Consider the following 19,679-nt stretch of genomic DNA (forward strand, 5'->3'; position numbering starts at 1 on the left):
AAAATAAATAAATAAATAAATAATAAAAATCTTGTGGTGCTGTGGCACACGCCTGTAATCCCAGTGACTAGGGACTCTGAGGTAGGAGGATCGAAAGTTCAAAGCCAGCGCCAGTCTGTAATTTAGCAAGGCCCTAAGCAACTCCGTGAGACCTGTCTCAAAAAATAAAAAGGAATGGGGATGTGGCAAAGAGGCTGAGTACCCATGGGTTCAATCCCTGGTACAAAAACAAAACAAAATAAACAAAAAACCTCTTAGATATGCTAAAAACCATTTTACTTAATTTGAATTTTTGAAATAAACTGAGCATCAGCACTGGCCCTCAGAGCCCAGGAAGAAGGGTGTGGCAAGGGACCTTGGGGGTGCGGCGCAGTGCTGACCACGGAGTGCACTTTGGGACCCACAGTTCCTGGACAAGCGAAGGCATCCGACTCACCCCGACCGAGGCTGGGCGAGTCTGAAGGAGACACTTCCGGGGACCCCACACGCCCTCTCTACCATCCTCCACTCAGAGGGGCTTCGGCGTCCGGGGGCCCCGCGGATGAAGACGCATGTCCACCTGCGTGTACAGCAACGCATGCTCGCGCAGACTGATGGCGGACTCCCCCGGCGGGCTCCCACGTTTCCAGGACCGCAGAGCAAACCCGCAGCACCTGCTACACCGCCTGGCACCCCGGGGACGACCTCACGAGGCCCTGCCCATGCCAGCCCTGCTGGCGACACCTCTTCCCGGACGGAGGAGCCGGCCCTTGCCGTCTCGTCTGACACACGACTGAGGCCGCAGCAACCTCCAGGGTGACAATGATACAGTCCTAGACGTAGCTGGCTGGTGGCTGCGGCACCTTCCTCTCAAAGAATACAAGCAAACTATGGGCTAAATTCTTTAGCCATCATGAGAACTGTGTCCTTACAAAGACCTGGGGGACACAGCGCCCGTGTCCCCATGTGTTTTGGTCTGGGTGAGGGGAACCCGTGTCACTATACACTGGCAATGGAACCGGGTCCTGTGTGGCTGACGTCTGCCGTGTCCCGTCCTCCTTTGGAGGCAGGGTAGGCACAGCTGCCAGGGATGTCCCTGCTCCCGGACTCTCTGGGTCAGGCTTGGCCATGCCTCTGGAAACAGGGGTAGCTTAGTGGAGGCGCCAGGCACCTCCCGAGCAGAAGCATGTGCGCTTAAGAGTAGCACCTTCTGTCTTTGATCTGTGGACACGAGGTTACCGCGCGATGAGCAGGAAAACAGGTGGGCTCACTCCCCTGCTCCGCAAGGCCCAGGACAGACTGCGGCCAGGGGTTTCATGTCCACTGGGCAGTGACAGTCAGCAGCACCTCCGGATGGGCCTGGCTGTGTATGCCGAGTGTGTCCCCCGAGGAAAACGCTCACCTGTGGGAAGGAAACCGCTTTCGCAACTCAGAAATAATCAAATTTTCCACGAGGTGATCCGTCTCTGTCACAAGATCCACGGCTGATGTTTTTGTTGAGACTCGTTTCTCCTCCGTCAAGGCTTTCCTGATGATCTGAAATGAGAATGTAACAGCAGGTGGCACCTCATACCCAGAGCTCACGTCCCTTCCCCCACCACTGCCTCTCTGGCCAGCTCTGTGCTGCCAGGTGGCTTATCCCAGACCCCTCGGGGGTCAGCATCCCCAGGCTCCTGGGGCCACCAGCCAGGACTCCTCTCACAAGACAGACTTGCCTCTCCATGTCTCTCCTACCTGTGAAACAAGGTTTCCTTGGAGGAAAGGAAAAACATGGTTTCCAAAAAAGGAAAGTTAGCTCAGACCTGTCCAAAATAAGAGGGTGGAGCACACCTGTGGCCCTGAGAATCCTGTGCACTCTACCCTGAGACCTGAATGAAACCTTCCCTGTCCAGCTCACTTGATGAAGCGAACAGGATGCCACATGTTCCCGAGTCCACACCACCCGTGTGCACACTGAGGAGCAGGGGCCTGCAGCTATGGGGGCAGAGCCGCCTCTCAGCTATCCTGCACTAGTCCAGGTCCCCACTTCACAGAGACATGCAGAGGGATGGGAGGCTCAGGCGCAGGATCCAGCCACCAACACATCCTGTCTAAATACAGGGGTGAGTACTGGGGGGCAGCAGAATCTCCCAAAGGCTCCTGGGACCCACAGGAGACCTGAACAGGAAGCCCCAGAGGCAGTGACTCCATCCCCAGCCCCTGCAGGAAGGTCAGCTCTAGCTGGGACTAAATCACAACCTTGCTTCCGGCCAGACCTTTCTTCTCCACTTCTGTCTGTCCACAACTGCATGTTGCCCTCATCATGAGCAAGGCAGGACACCTAATGAGGAGATCTCTGCTTACCAGCTGCCACTCAAAAATCCTTTATTTCTTTCAAAAGCAGCACCAAGTGTCCAGCCTCAAGCACCTGGCCCACTCCGTGCCACCTGCACACACCTCCTGAGTCCTTCTGGGGTCAGGCCATGTATGAATGACTGCACTGGAGCAGAGGCCTTAGAGAGGAGCAGGCAGGCAAATGGGACCTTGAAGGGCCCCAGGGCCACAGCACCCAGCAGGCCCTCCTAGTGCTGGCTGGTCCCATACTGAGCCTTGACAGGTACAAATCTTGGTTGCTAAACAGATGCACAGAATGGATTTGGAACGTGATGGGAAATACAAGAGGCTCACAGTCCACATTCCAAGGACCACTTACGCCCCGCAGCTCCACCCTCTGACACCTGGCAATTGCAACATCCTGCTCAGCACCCGGTCCTTCTCACTCCAATTTGCACACGGCAGTCTCTTTCCAAAAGCATCGCCACAATCCTTTGATGATAAAGTTCACACTCTCATAGCCTCTGCGGGTCTCCAGGAACCCGGAATTCTGGGCTGGTCCACAGGGGTTGGCACACAGCTGGCATCCTGTATGGTGATGCGATTCAGTGTGGGAGGGGCCTGCTTCTGCAGGAGTGTGTGTGTGTGTGTGTGCATGTGTGTAGTCAGAAAGGCCCCTAACCAGAGGATGTGGTCTGAGTGGATTTGGCACCAGAGCTTCTGGGATCTTGTTGAAATGGGCTGGGGTCTAAGATCCACATTTCTTTTTTTGAGGTACTAGGGTTGAATCCGGGGGAGCTCTACTACTGAGCTACCTGTCCAGCGCTTTACTATTTTTGAGACAGGCTCTTCTTGCTAAGTTGCTAAGGCTGGCCTTGAACTTGTGATCCTCCTGCCTCAGGCTCCCAAGTTGTGGGGATCTGGAGTGAGCACCACGGTCCCTGGCTGGAGAGCAACATTTCTGACAGACTCTGCTGGACACCAGTGTTGGGAGCACACTTGGGTGCAGTGGATGGAGCAGCCCTCACCCAGGGAGGAGGGTACCCAGGAGCTGGGATGGTCACTTGGCAGGCAGGCGTCGGGCAATTCACCTGGACTGTGTGTCCTTTCAGGAAGCGGTCACAAAGCCACAGGCACGTATTCCATGGCCATCAGCAGCTGCCCTACGGAAGCTGGCCTGAGGGTTCAGACAGATGGATCTCTCCGCCGTAGAGAGCTGTGCCAGCCTCCCTCCTGATGCCTACATCCTACCTATCCTATAATACGCAACTGTTATTTTTTGCAACCAAGAGTTGAGGAACAATGCCCACCTAGCTCCGTGTGGGATGGGCAGCACTATGAGAGGCAGAGAGAGCAGGGCCACTGTAAGGACGTCAGAGGAGGGACTGCGGGCATCGTTGGGCACCACGGCCCCCACCCATGCCAGGTCTGCTCCCTTCTGGCCCTTCATCTCATCCCACTCCCACAGGGCACCAGGGATTCTGTCTGTGCTGGCCTTCTGTCTCCACCTGCCCCAGCTGCAGTCATCCTATGAGTGGGGGGGCTGACTGTGCTTCTCTCCCTGCACTGGAAGCTTCCACCAGCAGAAATGTCTCTGCTGTGGGCTCTTCCCCTTGCAGCCAGAGCTGCGCCTGGTGTGGAGGGGGTGCACAGAAGTCAATGGGTGAAGGAATGAAAGACGTCAGACAGTAGGAGTGAACTGGGCCACGCATGTCCCTGCACCACACCATGTCTACGTGGACACTGACAACCTTCATCTGTCTGCTCCCTGTGGTTGACTTTCTTGTTGTCTGGATGAGAGACTCTGAAGTAGCTAGGTGCAGAGGTACACGCCGACATCCCAGCAATTCTGGAGGCTGAGTAAGGAGGATCCAAAGTTCAAGCAACTTAGTGAGACCCTGTCTCAAAACAAAATAAAAAGGACTGGAAACGTGGCTCAGTGGTAGAGCACCCCTGGGTTCCATCCCGGCACCACGACACACACACAGAAAGTCCCGACAGGCCTAAAGCCACATCTTCTGGCTTCGCCAGGGAGCCCTGCCTCTGGAGCCAGCCAGAAACTGCTGCAGGCCCTCATGCCAGCTCCCACCATGATGCGCTCCCACACCTCAGCACCCACGCTGCCCTGACGCGTCCCTGCTGGACAGGGGAAGTCAGCCCTCGCAGGCAGACAGCTTTCGACTTGGCCTTGTGGCAGAGAGAACTGACCCCAGATTACCCAGGCCCCCCTTTTCCCTTTTGGGAACAGAAGCCCCGTGTTGTAGCCAGGTGTGGAGTTGCCTGGGGGTCTACACTGCCCTGTGCTGCTGGGTGTGGCTAGGGGCTCAATGCTGCCCAAGAGCAGATGGACAGTGGCCATACCTGCAAGCTGAGTCCCACCCTCAGAGGACATTGCAGTCAGTTCCTATGTCCCCTGCTTCCCCCCCCCCCCCGCCAGTCTGTGATGTGTGGCGCTGACAGGGCAGCCATGGCCACTGCAGGAAGGTGCCACCACCTCAGAACCAGGAGAGGGGCCCAGGAAGCACAGCCACCTGCACCCTGCCTCCTACTCACTGGACGAACGTCTGTTGCTGATGCCTATGAGCCTGGCAGGCGGAGGATCAGCCTCCAACCCGGCCCCATGACCTGCCGCCGCACCTCGCATCCATGCTCCTGCCCTGTGGCATCTTTTGCCCTAGAGTCTCCTTTCAGGGCCATGGTCAGCGCCAGCCTTTCCAGGCCTACTGCCCTCCTTTCCAACTTAGTTGAAGCGTCCCCCCCAACAAGCCATCTCCTGCCAACCTGGCTCGCCCAGAGGAAGACCTCGGCACTGCACGAGCCAGCCCAGGGGCTGCCAGAGCACGGTCACCTAGGAATCCCTGGGGTCTACTCATTTGGGTGCACGGCCCACAGGTGGGCGTGCAGTCGTGCAGGACAGATATGGAGGGTCTCCGTGAGTGTCCGCTGAATGAGCAGACAGGGATTTTCTGATGGCCACACTAGTGGCCTCAACGCTGCAGACTTCGGAGACGCCATATTCCTTTACTGTTTCTGGCGATGCTGGGGACGGACCAGAGCCTTGCAAGGGCCAGGCCAGCACCCCCTGCCATGCCCCCTGACAAACCAGGAAGACCCTTCAACAGGGGCATCTGCAGAGCCATCGCTAACCCCAAGATTCCAAACCACACTCGGCTCCTGCGTGACAACGAGGTAGGTGCTCAGGGTGAGTGGGCGGCTTGGGGACAGCTGCTGAAACCCAGGAGTGCCCACCAGAGGGACAGGGCCTAGCCACAGGCCTGCGAAGGCAGGAGACATGAGACTTGAGGAGCAACGTTCTGTCGTGGCTTTTCAGAACTTAGTTGCTCATTTCTGCTCTGTTAGAACATCCCGCTGTGTGTGCGCTTCAGGAAGGCCGCGGCAGGCAGCACCTCTGCCCCATCACCTCCCCGTGGCTCAGCAAGACCCTGTCTCCAAATAAAAAATAAAAAAGGGCTGGGGCGTGGCTCAGAGGTAGAGCGCTTGCCCAGCGTGTGCGAGGTCCTGGGTTCAATCCTGGTCCTGCCACACAAACCGCCTTCGACTGGCATGTAGACCACACCAGGCCAGTTCTGAAAGAACACGGATCTGACAAATCGTGACACCTCAGACAAAACCCCAAACCTAACAGGATGCTGAAAGACCGGTTTGCTTCCTAAGCTTTCCTACACTGAGAAAGGAGAGAATGGTGCTTCCGTGGAGAGCTGCACTTCACACACCCAGGGCCCTGCCCTTCAGCGGGGTGGAGGGGGGGAAGGGGCGGGACAATGGTGACCCCTGGGGAGTGACTACACCTCTCTCAGCCGTGGAGGTTAAGACCTTCTTGTTCTGGGGCGATGGGCAGTGTGGGCTGTGGGTCCACTGGTGCCCTCAGCCACTCGCTAATGCAGTGTGCACTTGGCAGGCCTGGTTCGAGTCTCCTCCCAAACAGCACTCGGTAAACGTTTAGCTCATAAAACACGGGCCTTCCATCGCTGAAGACTGAATTCCAGGCCCAGAAGAGAGGCCCACCTTGGCTGGAGCACCAGACACCCAGGGCCAACATGTCCAGCCAGAGGTCCTGCTCCTGCCCGCACACCATCATGGTCCTGTGCTCCTGGTCCTGGGCAATCTTCACACTGTCACTACAGAGCAGCTTGTGCAGCCTAGAACGTTGCCCTGGGGTCTAGGTTCCTTCCTCTCCAGCATGTGGAACAGCTCAGCCAAAGGATACCTCCAGGTGGGAGACACCGTATCTCCAGGGGGGCACTGTACCTCCGCTTTGTCAGTCTGGAAAGTCGCTGCTTCCTCAGGCGTGGCCCTTGTGATGTGCCCTGAAAACATGTGAGTGTGGTGTGATGATTCACTTGATGTGCCAACCTGACTGGGCTACAGGGTGCCCAGATACCTGGTCAGACACTACTATTCCCAGGGCTTCTGCAAAGGTATTTTCAGATGAGATCAGCATTCTAATGGGCAGAATAAAGCAGGTTCCCATGGGTGGGTCGAACCCAATCAATTAAAGGCCCAAAGAGACCAGACTTCCCTAGACTAAGCAGGAATTCTGCAGTGTTAAAGGACCTCCACCTCCTGGGTCAAGGCCAGGGTCACTCCTCACCCAGTCCAGCCATACATAGCAGGCCCTCTGGCCAGTCCTCCTCTGCAGCTTCCTCCTACCTCCACCGCACTGTCCCTTATCCACTTGATCACACCACCACAGGGAGAAAAGCCCTAGGACCAGGCCTGGGCCTGCCCTGGGCAGCTGTGCTCCCCAGAGGGCCAGGCTCATCCTGACTGTGCCGTGTCCCAGGCCCCATCCTGAGAGTTCACACGTACCAACTCATTTAATCCCCGCTACTTCACGGAGAAGAAGTCTCACGATCAAGATGAGGAAACAGGCTGGGGTACAGCTCAACAGCAGAGCACTTGCTTACACGTGTAGGGCCTGGGATCCACCCCAGCCCCACGAGAGGGGGCAGAAACTGAGGCAGACTCATCAGCAGGTTGCCTAGGGCCACACAGCAAGAGTGAAACAGTCCTCCTGCCAAGACAGAAACTCGGAGCTCTTTCTTCCAAGGCCCCTTCAGATCACAGCTCGTCCCAAGGCCACTGACCCACAACCCATCTCTGAGTTCCAGACCTCGGTCGGTCTCAACCCTCAACCTCGGGTTTCCCTGTGACCCCAGGTTCTCCTGCCCAGGGCCGAGCCTCCTTGTTCCACCCTGGGCTTCAGACAGGCGTGCGACTCCTGGAAGGGCATTTTGTCCCCATCCTGTCTTCCTATGCCCCTGCCGGACCCCTCCTCCCCTCTGCTCTCCTGAGCCCACTGCCAGCTCTCCAGCCGACTGGCCTTTGACAGGGTACAACTCAGGAAGCTGTCCCCACCTCCCAGGCCCTGGCGTGACCCCTACCCTCATGTTCCTCTTTGCTGCTGTGACTGGCCTCCACCTCTGGGCCACCTGTGGTGGCCCCAGCAGGCTGGGAGGGAGCTGGGACAGTGACAGGAGGATCCTGAGACTGGCTTAGTCTCAAGGTCAAGCTCAAGCTCACGACGCCTTTACCAGCTGAATCCTTCCCTCGCTTTCCGGAGGAAAGAAGCTGCAAACCAGGCCAGCCTGAGGTTCGGACCCAACACGAGGCCTCAGACAGGACAGGGCCAACTCCTATCCTCTTCCCCCTCCGGTCCGAGGACCTCTAGGCCACCACCCAGCCCTCTATCCTAGGACTGGGGAGCGGGGCCTGGAGCTCACCACGACCCTCCCCTGGCTACTACTGCCTCTCCCCACCCCTGAGGCACAGTCTCCACTAGGCAGACCTTCAGCTGGGTTACCAAGTGCCCCTCTCAGACCCACGGAGGCCAGGACAACTGGCATGCCCAAGGGGCAGAAGGCCGCAGGTGCGATGACCTTGGGAAGGAAGGCACTCCTTGCCATTTTCCTCGGAAAGCTTTTGTTAGCAAAATGGGCATAAAAATGTCACTTTTCTCACAACGTTATCTAAGGAAAACAACAGGTGTCCTCTAGGGCCAGGTTAGGACCGTGGGCTGGACACTGGAAGACTAGCTGCTTCACCAGGGTGCTCTCTTTGCTCATGTTTCCAATGGTGGGGAAAGTTTTAGAACATTCATGCAGACACTGACCCACCCTGTAGAGCCAAGCAGGAACTGGGACATGGGGACAGGTGACACAGGGACTGGGGATGGACAAGGGAGCCCAAGATCACAACCTGCCTCCCCACTTCCTCCAGCAACAGGTGAGTCAGTGCTGGCCGGGCAGTGGGGGTCTCTTCAGAGAAGGGCACCACCCAAGACGACCCACACCTGGTCTTCGGGAATCTCCCTGACCATGCTATGGTGGAGCTCATGGGTGGACAAGCCTGCTCTCTTCACCACAGGGACAAACTCAGCCCTAAATGCCACCCACCAGTGACTTCCATGCTACATCTCTCAGCCTCTCTCTGGCTCTGGGCACACTCAGCCTCCCCACTTGGAAACCACCAGCAGCTCCTACCTCCCATTCCCAGAGCTAAACCCTGACCTTCACCTCCCACATGAAGGTGAAGGTCATCTTGGGGACATGGCAACCCGTTCGACCAGAGATTTTCAAGGGACCAAAGTTTGTTTTGGGAGTACTTGGGTTTGAACCTAGGGGCTTTACCACTGAGCCCCATCCCCAGCCATTTTTATTTTGAGACAGGGTCTTATTCAGTTGCTGAATGTCTCACTAAGTTGCTGAGGCTGGCCTTGAATTTACAATCCTCCTGTCTCAGTCTCCTGAGTCAGCCTCCTAAGCCATTGGGATCACAGGTATGTGCCATTGTGCCCAGTTTGATGTGAACCTTTGAAGTCATCCTGGATGCTTCTTGTTGTCTTCCCCCTACATCCAATCCAATAGCAAACTGTCACCTCAGCCCCCAAAACTAGGTCTCTCTGGGCCACATGGCACTCAACCCCAAACTGCATACCACACTTGGAGCAAAGGCTAAGTCCAGAGTTGCTGGACAAACACTGTTGGGTGAATAACTATATTTCTAATCACTGTTTTTGCACCCCATTCTAAAAACAAACAACATCACAGAGGTCGATAAACATGTAAAAGCATTTAAAACCACAATACCCAGCTGGTGCAGGCTTCCCAGCACGCTGGAGGCCCTGGGTTCCATCCAGCACCACAACACTAAATAACTAGATGAATAAACTGCAGTAAAACACCAGCTCACGTCCATCGCATGGCTAAGGAGGAGAAGGGCCACAGTGTGGAGGATAAAGAGCCTGGGCGCCCGACCCACCGGGCAAGGAGCGTGACCTGGACACTCCTCTCAAGAACCACTTGGCAAAATCTCCATTCCGGGTCATGAAACAGAAATTCCAATCCCCAACGAAATGCATTCATACATAATCAAAAGACACAGGCAAGGACATTCACGTTAGTCATCTCAGCTCCAACCTGGACATCACCCAGAGATTCCTCGAGAGCCAAGCACGAAGGGCCACGCACCCACACAGCAGTGCTCCCCAGAGTCTGGCCCACACTAGCCCCAGAGCCAGCTGCAAACCCTAGGAATGCCGATGCCCAGCCCCTCCAGGCCCTCTGAGTCAGACCCCTCAGGTGGCTCAAGCCCGAGGGCCAGGGCAGTTTGCACATTCATGGTCCCCATTAGAGCACTAAGGCATTCCTCACAGAGCTGGAAAAAAAAAAAAATCAGTTCACATGGAAACACAAAGACCTGGAATAGCAAAGTCACCCTGAGCAGAAGGTGTAGCCTGGAGGCATCACAATACCTGGTTTCAAAACATACAGCCAGGCCCACCTCAAATTCCAGCAACTCAAAGGCTGAGGCAGGAGGATTGCAGAGTTGGAAACCAGCCTGAGCAATTTAGCAAGACCCTGCAGCAAAAAAAAAAAAAAAAGAAGAAGAAAGAAAGAAAGGGCTGGGAATGTAGCTTGGTGGTGGAGTGCTTGCCTAACAAGCCTGGGGCCCTGGGTTCCTTCTCTAGTTCCACAAAACAACAGCAACAAACACCACAGGACAAAACAGCAGGGCACTGACACACAACAGATGCACAGACCAAAGGAACCAGCGGGGACCCAGGAAGGAGTCCACAGGTCTCCAGCCCACTGACCCTCCACAGGGGCCAGCCTAAGTGGCAAGCGGTGCTGGGAAAAGCGAGGTCCACACTACTGAAACCAGAGGCCTCTCTCCCACAGCACAAGTCATCAAAGACCTTAAGGTGAGACCCGGAGTTGAAAATGAGACAAAAACAGAGGAACCTCTTCACACCGGCACAGGCAATGAGCTCCTTCCTGGACAGGACTCCAACAGCTCAAGAAACAAAACAGGAACTGACCAGTGGGGTTGTGTCAAAGGAAGGTTCCTGCACAGCCACAGACCTTTGCAGCTATTCATCTACAGATGATTAACATCCAGAGGAACAGCAGCTGGGTGTGATGACACACACCTGTCATCCTGGTGCCTCAGGAGGCCGAGGCAGGAGGAGTGCAAGTTCAAGGCCAACCTGGGCAACTTGGTGAGGCGGTGTCACAAAATAAAATATAAAAGGGGCTGGGAGTATAGCAAGTGGCCAATAAATATATAAAAAAATTCTCAACATGTGTAGCCATCAGAGAAATGCAAATTAAAATTTTATTTTATCTCACTTCAGGTACAATGGCTATCATTAAAAAAAAATGCCAACTAGGAACACTTATATAGTGTTAATAGAGTGTAAAATTAGTACAGTATGGAAGTTCCACAAAAAAACTAAAAATATCACATGATCCAGTTATCCCACTCCTGGGTTTATATTGGCAGGAAAAGAAGTCAAAATACAAGAGACACCTGTGCCCGTATTTACGGGAACCTGTATCCACTATTCACAACAGCCAAGATGTGGAATTGCCTAGGTGCTGCCCCCAGAGGGATGGGTAAAGAAAACATGGTAAATAGACACAATCAAGTATTTGTCCAGCCACGAAGAAGAATGGAAGCCTATCATTTGCAGGAAACTGGACAGAACTGGAAACAAGTCGGTGCAGAAAGACAAGTGTCTCACGTTTTCTCTTTTGTGCAGAACCAAAAAATACAGGTGACCTGCAAGTTGGACTACTGAGACAAGGCAGGGGTGGGGGAAAGGGAGGGTGTGAGAGGGTAGGGTGATGGTCATGACCAAGGCATGATCAATGCTCCTTGCAAAGGTCACCTTGAAACTCATTAATTCGAATAGTTCATGGATATTAACTTAAAAAACTCTGCTGGGGGGCGGGGGCATAGCTCAGTGGTGGGGCCCGTGCTAGCTCATGCAAGGCCCCAGGTTGCATCCCCAGCACCACCACATATAAAAATTCTGTCGGGAAGATGGACAGTTGACCATACATTTCTACGTAGAGAAAACCAAGCAAATGAAAAAACACACGCACTTTCTTTTAACTTTAAGGAATACAAAAGTTGCGTAAGAAAGAAAGGAATGCTATACACTGCAATACCCTGCTCCCCCAGGAATCACACTCACAGCGAGGGCCACCCCAGTGGAGGTAGCCGCGGGACACAAGAAAGCAGGGCCAGGAGCTCACTGGGCACTCACCTGGAGTTCCACTCTGCCCCACAAAAGAGGAGGAAAGAAACCAGCAGCTGAGGAGGACAAAGGCAGGAAAATCTCAAGTTCAAAGCCACCTCAGCAACTCAGCAAGGCCCTAAGCAACTCAGCAAGACACTGTCTCTAAACACAAAAAAGGCTGGGGTCCTGGCCCAGTGGTGAAGCACCCCAGGTTCAATCCCCAGCACCAAAAAAGAAAGAAAAAAAAGAAAATGTCAGTGGGCTTGGCCAAGCCCCTCCAGGTATCAGGACAATGGCCTTGGGAAATGCAACCTGCTAAGGGGTGAGGCCACCAGGGAAGTCGGGAATCCCACACCATGGGTATTGTTCTCCTGCTGTGCTCTGCCTTTTCCAAGTGCCAATGCTCATCTCTGAATGCTCACCTCGGACGGATGGGCACAGATCAGCTGCTCTGACAGCTGCACCAACCTCGCCTCTTTCCACAGTGACCTCCCACCTACCCTGGCAGGGGCAGCTTTGGCCAGGCACGCTTGCTGTGGTTGGTAGGGTCTGTCTGTGGGGTGTACAGCCACACCTGTACTTCCCGTTAGCCATCCTCTACAGGAGTGGTGTCCAAAACGCCTGTCCTATCTTCCACTGGACTGACCTGGCTCTTCTGGGGTCCTGCCTGGTGCTGTCAGCACCACCAGGCAGGACCCCAGAAGAGCACGCGAGCCCATGTGTGGCCACTGGCGATGGAGTGTGGAGACTGCAGGGGAAATGAGGCTTCCACTGCAAGACCCAGGCGCAAGTCTGTGGAAGAGTCTTCCATGTCTTACACTAGCATATAAAATGTTAACACAGAAAAGAAAATTGGCAGAAAGTTCTCAATTTGATGACAACCTTAAACACATATTTGTTTACCAGTAATGACTTTTGCAGACTATTGGTAATAAATTTCCATCAGCCATGCTACAGGAAAGGCTGAGTTTACCTTTCTACTCCCTCCATAGAAAATACAGTAAGGACAGCCAGGAGCCATGGTACACATCTAGAATCCGAACAACCCTGGAAGCTGAGACAGGAGGATCACAAGTTGGAGGCCAACCTTGAAAACTTAGTCTCAAAGGAAAAAGGGCTAGGGACATAGCTCAGGAGGAGAGTGTCCCTTGGCTCAATCCTCAGTAGAAAAGAAGGAAGGAAGGAAATACAAGGGCTGGGGTGTAACTCAGTAGTACAGTGCTTGCCTAGCATGCTCTAAGTACTGGGTTCCATCCTCAACACCACAAAAGAAAATGGAAAAGAAATCATAGTCATTCAAAGATGCAAAGAATATGAAGCCAAAAAGAAGATGAAAAACATAGAATAACGAGAAGCAGCAAACAAATTGTTCTTTTTTTATGTTTTGACACATTGGCAGAATTTGTTAATCTTAAAATGCATAGTTGTGACTGCTGATTTTTTGTTTGTTTGGTTGTTATTGTTTTGGGGTACTGGGGATTGAACTCAGGGGCACTTTACCACTGAGCCACATTCCTGGTCCTTTTTATTTTTTAATTTGAAACAGGGTCTCACTAAGTTGCTGCCACTGGCCTCAAATTTGTGATCTTCCTACCTCAGCTTCCCGAGTGTTTGGGATGCTAAGCATGGGCCACCACTTGTGACTGTTCATATTCTAAATAAATGACTTTTGTATCTAAATTGGAATTTGTAAATTAGTATTTTCTTAAAGAGGGCCCCCTAAGTTGCCTAAGCTTCAAGCCTAAAGAAACCTGACACCACCACCCCCAGGAGAATTAAAAAAACATAAAGTACATTGCATGTGATAAAGACTCAAGTTAGTGACTGTTGCTTTTTGAACCAGCAGTGGGGTGGGTGGAGGCTGTGGCCAACCAGCCAGGAAGAGGTTCCTGCAAAGGCATAAAGGCTGGGACTGGAGGGGCAGGGTGGCTCCCAGAGCTGCTGAAGGAAAGGGAGGTGGAAAACCAGGGAGGAGGGCAGGGAAGCTGAGAGAACAGGGGCAGGGGATGGGGTAGAGAGAGGTCTGGCAGATTCCCAGGGTGCCTTGGCTGGAACCAGCCTCCACTGACCAGAAGCAACAAAGCCCACCTCTTGGGAGGTTGTCTCTCTGCTCCCCTACCTTTTGGCATCAGACTCTTGGCCTCAGAAGAAGCCCCTAACAGGACAGCAGGGTGCTGGGTACAGGTGAGAGGGTGGGCAGTGGGGCCTGCTCTCCTTCCTCCCTGGGCGGTCTGTTGGAAGGCTGTGTCTCCAGCCAGCACCCAGATCACTACAGGAGTGTGAGTTAAAGACCCTCGTTCTCTGCACCGGTTATGATGACCTTGTGTGGCCATGTCTGGCCCTGTCAGACTATTCTCTCACCCGCTGCCAGCCAGGCGGGCAGCATCAGCATAATGCCCACAAGGAGGCCCAGAGTTCAGGGTTTCCTGACCAGACTCCTAATGGCAGCATCTTTATCCCCCATCCTTGTTTTTTTAAAGCTTCTTTGTTGTGTTGGCATGCTGTAAAAACATAAATGACCTTTTAAATAAGTTAAAATTCACAAGACCGTGAAGAACTGGCCTGTGATACTGCAAGCTCTATAGAAACATTTGTAATTTTTTTTTTTTAATTAAGACTTCTGTTCTTCAAAATCTAAATTTGAAACCTGTAACAACTCACCAGCTCACACTACAGTGACTGAATCCTAAACTGTCATCCCCTCAAAGCCCCAAGGAAGCCAAGTTTTATAATAAAATCCTAAAGTTCCTAACTATTCTGAGGATGCTGGAACTGGAAGCAAAGTGAGGCTGGGGGAAGGAGGGCGGGCCAGCTCTGGCTTGCAGACACAAGTGGATCTGCTTTCCAAGAAGAATGTTTGCCCTGAAGCTCTGGCTTTACCGCCTGTGCAGCTGGGACTGGGGTCCCCCCTTCTCCTGTAGGATGGTTAGCAAAGTGAAACGCTTTTTAACTCCAGCATCTTTAGAGCATTTTCGGACTTTTAGAACGAAAAGAAAAATGCCTTTTCTTTGGAAGGCCAATCTGCCCACACCCCTCCTCCGAGCCCAAGCACAGACCTTAACAAGCTGAACTTGGGATAAGGCTTTTTCCTACTCAAATTAGGCCCAGCGGGAGGCCCCCTTATCCCTGCCACACTGCCTGCGCTCCCTACTACGTGCGGCTGCACTGCAGGAACCGGGAACCACGCAGGAAACGAATACGAAAATGCACAGGAGAAAGGAGAGAAGCTCCGCTCCTGTTTTAAATCCTCGTGGCTGGGTTTCTTCAGTCCTATGGCTTCGTTTTCATCCTTTCGGCAGCCTAACAAGTTCCTCCTGAAGGCTGAGTCTGGGCCAATCATTGCGTGAAACCACTTTCAGTTTGTGGGAGCAAGTTTGGACCCGGATGCCTGGAGAAAGACAACCCAGCACCAGCCCCGCCAGCTCTGCCAGCGCCTGGGGCTTAAAGCTGGGGTAACCTCGACCTGGCCACTGGATCAATTCAAAGGTCCTTAAAACAGCAGCTGCGGTCTTGTAGCCTTGGCAAAGTGACTCTCCCGAACGCCAAGGTCAAGCACGCTGCAGCTACCATCCAACTGGCAAAGGAGAGGGGACGCCCCCGCCCCACGCACCCGCTAGGTCCTCACTGCCACGGGCTGCTGGGTGGAGAAGGGGCAGGGAAGGAGGTGTCCCCGGAGCAAACACAAAGAACTCGCTCCCCCCATCACGACCCAGCACTTCGTCCGGCGCGGCGCGCACAGCTGCGCACAGGACCCCAGCGCACGTCTCGCTCCGGGAGCCGGGCCCTCGCCCGCGGGACTTCTGCGGGACGCCCAGAGCTCCGAGTGGGGGTGACGCTGCCGCGCGCCCTCCTGGTCCGCCTGCCCGCGGCCACCGCGCTCACCTGTCCCGCCTGCAGCGCCAGCTGCACGGCCGCCTCGAAGCACTCTTCCCAGGGGCCCCCAGCGAGCGCCGCCTCGTCCTCGCCGCCCGGCTTCATCACGGCCTCGCCGGGTCCCGCCACCTCCGGCCGTCCTCCAGGTTCCAAGACGGACCCCGGCTCCCGCCGCCCGGACGCCAGGCTCCGCACGCCCTCCTCTCGTTCCCGCCAACTCGCGCCCTGTCCACAGCACGCCGCACCGCCGCGCCCGAAGGAAGGGAAGCGTGGGGGGCCGTGGCCCGGGTAGCCGCGCCTCGAGGCCCGCCCCCGGCCCGCCCCACTGGGCGTGCCCCGAACGCCCCTGGGCGTCGACCCCGCCCTCCCCACCCCCGCACGCAGCCCGGCGCCCCCGCCACTAAGGCCCCGCCCCGCGCCGTCCCGCAGGGCCCAGCGCCCCGGCGGGCGCTGGCCGGGCAGAGGGTTGGGGACCTGGGGCTGGGTCCTGGCGGGCTGCTGCCAGGTGAGCCCAGGGACCAGGCCACGGCTCTGCCCACCACCGTCCATCCCGGGGCGCCTCTGCGCGCAGCGGCGATCCGGCCCGCACCTTCCAACCGGTCGCTATTTGTCCGCAGAGGTCGCTGGACGTCCGCCTGCTCGGGTCCCATGTGGGCAGCAGGCAGGCGGGTTGGATGCACAGGAGCTGCCATTCAGGCTGCAGCCCAACCCACGTGACAGTCATCGGAGTGCGGGAACTGCTCAAAATCAAAACTGGAACTTGAGCCTGGACTGTGACTGTGGCCAGCCTGTCCGTAGTGAGGAATGACCCTTGAAACCGCAAGGCTTCCACCTCTGGCACCATGAAAAAGTGAATTCCAGGCATTTCCTGAGAGGAACGGCGGTGTCCAAGAGTTTAATGCGGAGCAGCTCAGCCCAGCCCTTTTACAAAAGCTGCTGACTCGGTGGAAGCATTCTGGCTTGGCCCTTCCCAGAGCCTGGGGAGACATGAGTTTGTGTAGAAACCCTGAAGGGACGGTTGTTCACTCAGTTAACCTAAGGATGGGTGGGAGTGGGCATTTGTGGAGAAACTTTAGGTGTACCGTTCTGGGACAAAAATGCCAAACAGCAGGAGGAAGTAGGAAGGAAGACTTAGGGACAGATTTAGGGCTTACCTCAGGAAGCCTGCTCATCTTATGGTTCAGAAGAGGAGGCCAAGGATCGCCCTGGCCAGTTTAGGACAGGCAGAGGGGTGCTCTACTCCATCCTTCTTATGCTGAGTGATTCGTTTTAAAACGAAATAAGCTCAGTGGTTGATCTTCATGGCAGGTTTTGTGTGTGTGTTGCTGTGCTGGGGACTGAACCCAGGGATGCTCTACCACAGAGCTATATCCCCAGTCCTTTTCGTGTTTTATTTTTTATTTTATTTATTTATTTTGGTTCTGGGGATTGAAACCAGGGATGCTTTACCACCGAGCTACATTCCCATCCTTTTTAATTTTTTATTGAGACAGGGTCTGGATAAGTTGCTTAGGGCCTTGCTAAATTGCTGAGGCTGGCTTTGAACTTGCCTCAGCTTCCCGAGTCACTGGGATTACAGCCACGTGCCAGGGTGCCAGGCTACAAGTTTTCATTAGAGATCATAGTCAGGAAGTGTTGAAATTTCTCTTTGGCCTCTTCTCAGCTCCCCTTTCTGAATCTCTCTCCTTCCTCTCTGAACTGTGACCCAACCAGGAAGCTTCTTTATATCTTTTGATAAACTTTTATTATGGATCTCAGCATATCTAAACATCTACATTAAAAGACTTGATAACTTCCTTGTCTAACTGACAAATATCTTAAGGCACAATAGTGTGACTTTTTAAAGATGTGAAGCTTGGAGCAGCCAGACTTGCCTGAATTGAGGTACTTTATTCCTTGCTGTGTGCAAGTTACAAATGCCCTAGAAGCCCCTTTTCTTTTCTTTTTTAAAGAGAGAGAGAGAGAATTTTAATATTTATTTTATTTTATATTTTTAGTTTTCGGCGGACACAACATCTTTGTTTGTATGTGGTACTGAGGATCAAACTAGGCCGCACACACGCCAGGCGAGCGTGCTACCGCTAGAGCCACATCCTCAGCCCAGCCACATCCCCAGCCCTCGAAGCCCCTTTTCTCAACTATAAAGTGGTCTCTGTAGCTATTATATGAGGGAATATACATGTGTTTGGCACTCAGCAACAGGGAAGCCTGAGGAAGAAGGATCCCAAGTTCAAGGCCAGCTTGAGCAACTTAGCAAGGCCCTACCTCAAAATAGAAAGTTAAAAGGGGGACTGGGGCTGTGACTCAGTGGTAGAGCACTTGCCTAACACATGTGAGGCACTGGGTTCAATCTTCAACACCATAAAAAACTAATAAAAAATATTACTATAATAAATACAACAGTAATAAAAATAAACAAAGACATAAAAAGATCTTTATTAAAAAAAAGGGGGGGGGAGGGATGTAGCTCAGTGGTAGAGCCTCTGGGTTCAATCCCCAGTACCAAAAAACAAAAAAGGCTGGTCACTCAAGCACCAATGTGACTGACCTCCAAAATCAGCATGTTGCTTGTCACATAATAGGTACTTAATAAATCTGTTAGTCATCGAATACAGCATCATCTTTTTCTAACAGATAATGCAAATCTCTCCTGCCTTAATGAGGATCCTTAATGAGGATGCCTTAGATGTCGTCTGCATGTTGCATCTTGCAGGACAAACCTCAGGGTCCTGAGCTCTGCTGACACTTCCCACCCACAGCCTGGTGGGTGCTCTGGTCCTCAGGGGATCACATGCACAGTGTATGGGCCCGGTGACAGAGGGAGGGTGGGGGGCATTAAGATGGACTGCATGTCCTTATTGTCCTAGGAGCCCCTCCCCTGGTGTCTTCTCTGGAACACAACAAAGGCTAAATAAGCAAAATCTCAGAGTTTTCTTCTATCCGTTTCTCCAGCTTCCCCAGTTGTTCTGAAATCTGATCTTATTCTCCAGAGCTGACTTGGACACTGAATAAATTTTTGGTTTATTTCATCTCATCTGAGTCCCTAGAAGCAGTCCCAGGAAAATTCTGTCCAGTGTTAACTTTACTGTAGAAGATTGATATTATGGGCTGAACTGTGCCCCTCCCACAAAATCCACACTCTGAAATTCTGACCCCAGAATGAACAGTGAAGTAACCTGGTGGAGAACTTTTTAACAGCTCTATGGGCACAGAGCTTTGCAAGCACTGCTGGAGTCATGCGATGCCTTTTGTGCATGTGCAGGGTCCAGTAGCAGTCCATAAAACAAACCAGAATAAGATTAGGTTTCAGAGCAACTCGGGGAAGCTAGAGAATCGGGTATAAGGAGAAGATGGAGGTAGAACCTTTAAAGAGGTAGTTAAGTTAAATTGGGGTTGTTAAGATGACTGATGTCCTTATAAAAAGAGGGAATTTGCACACACAGAAAGTCACCGGGAGCCTGACAGGATGGTACATACCTATTAAGCCAGTGACTCAGGAGGCTGAGGCTGGAGGATCACAAGTTCAAAGCCAGCATCAGCAATTTAGTGAGTCCTTAAGCAATGTAAGACCCTGTCTCAAAAAAATAAAAAGGGTTAGGGATGTGGCTCAGCAATAAATCAGCCCTGAGTTAAATCCGCAGTATCCAAAAAGAAGAAGAAAAGAAAGACAGACACTGGGAGTGGTCATGAACCAGGAAAGATCATTTGAAGACAATCATCTGCAAGCCAAGGAGATAGACCCTAGGAAAAACCAGACCTGCCCACACCCGATGGAAACCTTGCAGGCTGTGGGTCTTTGTTACAAAATCCCAAGCTACATGTTCCAATGGGAACCCAGGGGATTTACCTTATGCACCCCGATACTACAGACCACAAGGAGCTCCTTTCAGCCCAGACCGCGCAGGGGAGTTGGGAGTACAGAGCTCACAGGGCCAGAGCCAACCCTGCTGCCACCCCTGGCCCAGCA

At 53.4% G+C, this 19,679-nt stretch overlaps 1 protein-coding gene across 2 annotated transcripts in view; it reads right to left on the reverse strand.

The window, feature by feature from the left end:
* Positions 1-16,451, reverse strand: part of Impa2 (inositol monophosphatase 2) — a 44,107-nt gene extending 27,656 nt beyond the window's left edge. The window contains exons 1-2 of one of the 2 annotated variants that reach the window (XM_040270605.2): positions 16,302-16,451; positions 1,382-1,515 (exon numbers count right to left, since the gene is read on the reverse strand). In XM_040270605.2, coding sequence (XP_040126539.1) covers positions 1,382-1,515; positions 16,302-16,436 — 269 coding nt within the window. In that variant the 5' untranslated portion in view covers positions 16,437-16,451. Of the gene's footprint in view, positions 1-1,381; positions 1,516-15,721; positions 16,028-16,301 lie in introns of those variants that run through there. The other variant, XM_005334863.5, reaches the window with a different exon arrangement.
* Positions 16,452-19,679: the final 3,228 nt, after the last annotated feature.

This window comes from Ictidomys tridecemlineatus, chromosome 13 (assembly GCF_052094955.1).
Source record: "Ictidomys tridecemlineatus isolate mIctTri1 chromosome 13, mIctTri1.hap1, whole genome shotgun sequence".
NCBI classification, from domain to species: Eukaryota; Metazoa; Chordata; class Mammalia; order Rodentia; family Sciuridae; genus Ictidomys; species Ictidomys tridecemlineatus.